Genomic DNA, 7,473 nt, shown 5'->3' with positions numbered 1-7,473 from the left:
TAAATTAAAAAAAAAAACCATCCATTCGTTCAGTGAAGGAAATGACATGACAGACAATGAAATGACAGCCAGCAGCAGCAAGCAGCACAGGCTCGGTGTACAGGTGTAGTGTAGTGTTTGTGCTACGTGAAATGAATATATTTAGTTTTCAGCTTATTTAATCTTAAATACTTGCAAACATTACTGAACTTCCAAACTTTATCAATTTACAATTAAGAAACATAGTGTTAAGTGCACTTTTAACACGTCATCGCGGGATAAAGGTACCATGTTTATAATTCCATAATTCCTGTAATTTTGTGCTCAGATTTTGAGTTTATTGCTATTTCAAAGGTTGGAGGTGCAATATTCTTTCGCTGTAGATGTCAGACGAGATAAATACGCGTTGTTCCATGACAACTGCGATGTGTCTAGGTATTGCAGGGTGTTGATACGATTTAAATTGACAATATCCGCTTAGGAGAGTAGTTCTCGCTTACGCGCGACTGTTATTTGCCGATTATATTTACTGTTGCTATAAACATGCAAATAAAAATGAGGTGACAACTGTTTTACAAATAGTACAGTACTTTACTTCGAAATTATAAACTCTTAAATTGTAATAGGTCAGATAACATGTTTTAAACTTAATAGTTTACACCTTTAACATGTTAACCTTTAACATAGAGAAATCATTGGTTGTAACTGGTTATGTATGTTAAGCATAGTTAAAACTTTGTCATTCTAATTGTCAAAGAGTGGTGATTTGTTTCCTTGGGAGTTTTGAAATGTACTTTACACGTAATGTTCATGTGCTGTATGTATGTGCCTATGTAAACAAATTGTTATTTTTGGATTCTGTTAACTTTAAAAGAACATTCAACAGGTCATGTGTCAATTTTTCTATGATACTAGTGACCTAACACTTAAATATTGATTTCCAAAACATGTTCAAAGTCCAATTGGCATTTAAAAATAAAATTATGCATGGGGTAATCTGTAGAACAACCAACCTCTCTTCTCCTTCTTCTCAGCATGTATGTGTGGCAACTAGATGCGGTGAATTTGGTTCAGGTTGGTCCTGGTGTCTTACAGATGTCATCGGCCCAACTAGCTGGTGGCCTTTCTACATTTCCAAACAACCAAATTGATTTAAATTTTTTCCTTTCACCTAATCAAATAATACATAATACCTTTCAGAAAATTCTTGGGAAGCAACCCTAGTCAAGATTTCAGTTTTTGTCCAAAAGTTGATGTCATGTATTGTATGTATGTATAACTGTATGAAAAAAATGAACTAGATGTATATTTAGTCCTCGGAGATTTATTAGTTAATTGCATGTGACCTTATAGTCAAAGTCAGAGTCAAAATATGCTACGCCATGGTGTACGGTTGTGTCACTCTGAAGATGAGCTCTGGTTGAGTTCGAAACGCGTCAGTGTAGTGTGGTGGTGGTGATAGATGGGTTTGTATGATTTGTGTGTGTTCTTACAGTGTGGAGGTGGAGGAACTGCATGAACACGCATATTTTGCATAAGTTTAGCTATCGTAAGGTCGCGGGTGAGTAAGGAAATTCTTTTAGTTCATGTACTATTGAACTAATTGCATCGTGATCCACTGTGGAACCTTTTCATAGAAAGAGTCATAGTGACATTGTATTGCTTGACAAGGAAAGTTATTGTCACTTACTGTGAGAATGTTCTATGTTGGGTCAGGAATCATGGTTGAACTGTACTTACCTATCATTACTTAAATTCCTTTTAATGGCCACTTAATTTGATAAAACAGTACATTTTCACATATTTCTTTCCTACTTCTAACCAAACTCCATACAAGTTAGTAGGTATTATTTTGGAGATACTCATTGGATATTAAATAAATGCAACTTGTTTTAACTTAGGTAATCAATATTAAATTCTGTCCAATTATACAGTTTTTTTGAGAATTCAATTTTTATAGATTACCAACAGAACATAATCTCAAGTCTACAGATTTCCAACTCAATAGAATCACAATCCCAACTCAATAGATTCGCAATCCCAACTCAATAGATTCCCAATCCCAACTGAATAGATTCCCAATCTCACCTCAATCGATTCCCAATCCCAACTCAATATATCCCCAATCCCAACTCAATATATCCCCAATCCCAACTCAATAGATTCCCAATCCCAACTCAATAAATTCCCCACTCAACGGATTCACCACTCAAAGGATTCCCATTCCAACTCAACACATTCCCAACTCAACAGATTTCCAACTTAAAAGATTCCCACCTGAACAAATTTCCAACTCATTTTATCACTAATTAAAATACCACAAACGGAACTTATCACGCGAAACACACGCACGAGTAATATTTACCTCGACGTTTCCACTAGACACTAGGTACTAGTCCCACTAGGCACTTGTCCCACCGCCGACGATGAGCGAGAAGCGAGTAGAGCGAGTAACTAGAAACGAGTGGGCGAGCAGCGAGAAGCGAGTGTAGTTTTGTCGCTCGGCTGTAAGCGAGTGTTCGCGTGCGACGGGCGATTACTCGCTCCACTCGACTCGCTCGTACGGGGCGGCCGCCAAGCTGACATCGCTGAGCGACAAAAGATGTAAGAGCGAGTTCTCGCCGACAGTGTGAACAACCAGCGATCAACTATTAATATATGTGTCTCTTTTACTCACACAGGATCTTATATCTTTTGTTCCTTTCTTGAGCGAGAAAATAGTCGATAGCCAATCGTTTCCTCGCTGGCGGTGAGACAAGTGCCTACAGAGTGGCCGGGATAAGTCCCGTCCCGTTTGTGGTATTTTAATTATGATTGAAAATCACGAAAGTTTTATACATTATAATAATTACCACTTATTGTTAGGAAGATCCATAGAAGAACGGTGACTCTTTGTAAAATTGGAAATTTATAGAAATGGTAATCTGTACAACAGGGAACAGACCATTTATACTATTTATTTCATAAACATATATTATTATGATATTAATGTATGTCTAGGAGTGTTCTATGTAATTGACATAGTTTATGGGCAGGTTCAGTTTGAAGTGCTGTATACATACCTATATCTAATTGCATAGATTAGGTACTTACTTATCCGATCATGAATTGCGCATGTTGTATGGAAAACCAGAAACAATGAAGCATTCAATGTTTTTTGGAAATCACTCCTAAAGGAGTAAAGTAAATTAGAGCGTATTTAGCGTAAACCACTCAAAGGACGGCATCGGGTCGGGAGCGGGTCGGATCGGGGGTCAGGATCAGGAATAAGGCGGCGGCCCTATTTATTTACGTGGCTGTATATGAACATGACTCGAACCCGCCGTCGTTTGGTGTGTTGTGGTTCATATACAGCCTCGTAAATAGGGCCACCGCACTCCCAACCCGACCCGCTCCCGACCCGCACCCGACCCGCTGCCGTCCTATTATGTGGTTTACGCTTAGAAGAACAAAGCTCAATTCTCATTAACTCTGCACGGACACACAGTTCTAGCCTCATTTTACCCCTTGAGGGGTCGAATTTCCGAAGTTTCGTAGGCTCAGTAATTTGGGTTGAGCCTTTATTACCTATGTTAGTCAATCATCCAGTCAGCTCCTTATAGATAACAGAGATCATCCTAAACTGTGTCGCTTCACGAGACCATACCATACGCTAACGCACACGCTTCAGTCGAATCGCAAATTAATTACAATTTGTAAAGGGAGTTACACATTATTAAAAAGATTGGGAACCCCTGGGCTGTAATAAAATTGCAATTAGCTGAATTAATCCCCTCAATATCAACACGATATACTTACAACCTACAACTGCTGTGTTCGTGGTTGTTTTGAATACTAACCGTATTAAAAATAAATAAATAACAATTTCACTCTGCTATCATTTATACATATTTTTGGGGCTTTCTCTCTGTGTTCTCTGAAGCGTACCCTTGACTAATAGGTCATTTTCCTCATCTGCAACAACGCACAAAAAACATCCATGTGACCACAATGTTATCATAGGTTTTCCTTTGTCCTACCAACTATGTGTATTATGCACTATTATAGTGGGCGATAGACATGATGACACATAATAACAATGATTTTCAATGTTGTTACGCTTTATGAGCATCCAGCACTGTGCCAAAGATATAGAGTTTAAATATTTCAAGTTCAACAAGTTTTTTTCGATTGAGAGTTCGCAAAGACACTAGGTTCTTGCTTTTGTTTAGGTACTTGGTTTAGTTTATTAAATTTTATATGAGGTTGTTTATAGAAAATGGGGATTGGCAGTCAGGAAAAATCCATTATATATAGGACCCAAACTGAGCTGGACTCTCACCGGCTAAAAAACCCGGTTGCACGCCCCCAACTAGGGAGTTGCAACAGGGGGAGCTTGGAGGAGGGAGTTAGAGGGGTTTCCTAACTAATCATAGAGTCTTGCTTCATCCCTTTGCTGAAAAGCCGGGAGAAGAGCATGCATTCTCCCGTTAGGCTCTGCAGGGTGCTTGGTTCAGTAGTTTTTTGTTGATCACTATTGGTTTCTTCCTTGACCGTGTTTAATGTTTTTGGAGTGATTTACATTGCTCACTGAACTGCTTGCTTAGCTTTTCTCAAAGACGGCCGTCCATATAGCAGATAGATTTATTTTCCCGGGTCAGAACAATCAAATTAAAACCCTCTAAGTGGTTTTGCATGAGAAGTAATGAAGGAACAAAGACAGACTGTTATAGAGAAAGAGACAATAAGATAGTTAAAGAGAAAATACAACAGAGAGAGGGAGAGAGGTGATCTCGTTTTGACTGTGTTTTGACCATTATTTTGTTTCAGAGATGCTGTAACCACACCAGCCCTGCCCGTGCGCAGCGATGAAGCACTACTCCAATGGCCACATGACCGCTAACGACTACCTGATGATGTACCTGGCGCGGTGGAAACGGGTCGCCGTTGTCTTGCTTGTCATATGGATCGTAGTTACGTATCTTTTCATCGCGCCGCTCAGGTAAACAGCAACTTAAACCCAAATGTAGGGGTTAACTACATAACTCACACTAACTAAAGTCATCGACATAGCTCACCGGATAAGCAAACTGAAGTGGCAGTGGGCCGGCCATATCAACCGAAGAACCGATAACCGCTGGGGTAAACAAGTGCTTGAGTAGAGACCGCGAATCGGCAAGCGTGGCGTGGGACGCCATCAGACTAGGTGGAGCGATGATTTTCGCAAGGTGGCAAGAACTGGATGAGAGTGGCCGAGGATCGTGCAATTGGAGAGGTCTATATGTTCAGCATTGGACTAAGATAGGCAGATGATGATGATGATGACATAACTCCGGGTTAGCGTTGCTCATACTTACTATTTTTCAATAGGTGTCCACCCGCTCTGTGCAAACCGCGTCAGCTAGCGTAATCCAGGGTTAACAATGTTTTTTTTAACCCTAGACCGTGCTAGCAGCCCTATAAGTAAATGTCGCCATACTTCGCCGTATAGAAAATTAAAGTCTAGGCACATTCATTACATTATTATTCGCTTATCCTGTTCAAGTTATTCAACCGTGTAATCTAGCTAAACTGCATCAGAAATAGGCGTGAAGATTGTAAAGAAAATTTGTCGTTTTGTTACGATGAAAAATTGTGTGATATACCACCATTGTTACATGTTACAAAGAAAAATATCTGTGTTTTTCACTCAGACAGTGTCTGACGGACTTTGGATGGATGAAAGGTAGATTTTATTTGTATCTTTATTTTTTTGTTTGCCTTAACTGTATGTCCGTAGTAGATTTGGCCAGGGATCGATTTTCGAAACACAAGGAAGGCGTAGCGTAGGAAGGCGGGCGAGGGCATGTCCGCCTCGTCTCTTCTGTCTGCTTTGGATCGCGATGTTTCTATGCATTTAGTATGAAAATTGATTCAAGGGGCGCCGCGACTGTAGCGCGACGCGCCCCCGCCCCACGTCTTCTGTGTGGCTTGAGTCTAAATAGAAGTTTAATTTCAGGTGCACAGGTAACACAGAGGAAGTCTTAGAGTTCCAAGAGCGGCTGAAGAAAGTCTCTTCTCAGTTAGACTCGCTTAAGCAGCAGCATAGCAATCTTATAGCACAAATTAGGAAGTCGCCAGGGTAAGTGCTTCTGTATTTACTAGTTAATAATAAATCGTACGGCCTGTGAAGGTGTGTGAAGTCTCTTCAGTTAGAATTTTTCGACAAGCTGATACTATACTCCAATAATTATTCGTGATAGACTTTTATATTCCTTAAAAACGAATTAATGTTTATGACCGGTTTTTCAAGAAAATAAAAGTCTATAACGAATAATTATTGGAGTAGACAAATTAACTTATAAGTACCTATATTAAGAAATGTTCTATCAGATAACATTATTAATTTTCATTTAATTTTTTATGGAATAATCGAGAAAAACTAACAAAAATGCAACGTTGCCAGCTCAGCAGGTATAAACGATCTTAACTATTCATTGCTAGTAAGCGTTTCATTAGTGTTTTTATAAAAGATATTGCGACTACGTATTTTACGTTACGTTTTACAATAATATCATTTAGGTAGAGTCATTTAGACAGATCAAAAATGCCGTGAAAATTCCGGGGTCTGGTTATCACAATTGAACAATGTCGGTTGAAATATTACCGAAGAAAATGTGAAAGTTATTTTCATCACACTTGCTCGTAAACAGTGTCGTAACATGAGGCTACCTTAGTTGCAACCCCCGAAATAAAACCCTCGACCTTAATGTGCTTGTCATGAAACCCGTGGTCGGTAAATGAGTCATTGCGCGTACACATTGTCTTGTCATGAAGCCCAAGGTCGGTCAATGAGTCAGTGCCCGTACTGATGGCGCCGCGCACGCTGCTGCTGGACTACATGGACCACCACATGCACACGCACGTTGCGGCGCATGCTGCGGGAGGGGGAGGTAGAGGGCGACGTTGCCAAGAGCACAGCCTAAGGTATCGCCAATATTTGGAAGAATTATATTTTTTCTTTTACAAATATAAAATTTTACTTGCAAATGTTATGAAAAACATTGTATGTCGCACGGGCGGTACTAGAATTACGAACATGGACTCATTAAAGCCCTCAGTCTTCGACTTCGGGCTTCTAATAGAGTCTAATGCCATCTAGCTATATTTCACCTCTGTGAAAACCCTCATTGATGTCACAGTAGAAATTTAACGTGGGCTCTCAGGAGGTTAGAAACCACATAAGCAACCAACATTAGGTTGGAAAGTAAGCATTAAAAATAAATGGACTTACGAGGTTAAGCTTAACCAGCCGCGGAACGAGTTGTAGCGACACAGTTTATTTATTTAATGGCCAAGGTTCATCATGGCCAGTGAATTGCCTCATCGATACAATACGTGAGTCGAGTACTTACTGGCTGAAGTACTTATGTCATAATTACTAGGACCTACAAGTTGTCGTACTTGGGCAGGTCTATAAGTAACCTACTCTTTAACTTAAAATCAAGAGGTTGACTTGAAATATCAGGTCTTGGT

The 7,473-nt window shown here is 39.7% G+C and overlaps 1 protein-coding gene across 1 annotated transcript in view; it reads left to right on the top strand.

Moving 5' to 3' along the window:
* Positions 1-67: 67 nt before the first annotated feature.
* FucT6 (alpha-(1,6)-fucosyltransferase 8) overlaps positions 68-7,473 on the top strand; it is a gene marked incomplete at its 3' end in the record, with an annotated part of 33,567 nt that continues 26,161 nt past the window's right edge. Inside the window, 3 exon segments of the mRNA XM_074089885.1 lie at positions 68-263; positions 4,789-4,960; positions 5,957-6,079. Coding sequence (XP_073945986.1) covers positions 4,827-4,960; positions 5,957-6,079 — 257 coding nt within the window.

The sequence above is a fragment of the Choristoneura fumiferana genome, chromosome 7 (assembly GCF_025370935.1).
Source record: "Choristoneura fumiferana chromosome 7, NRCan_CFum_1, whole genome shotgun sequence".
NCBI classification, from domain to species: domain Eukaryota; kingdom Metazoa; phylum Arthropoda; class Insecta; order Lepidoptera; family Tortricidae; genus Choristoneura; species Choristoneura fumiferana.
The sequence above is the reverse complement of the archived record's forward strand: the minus strand, read 5'-3'. Positions and strand labels throughout refer to the sequence as shown.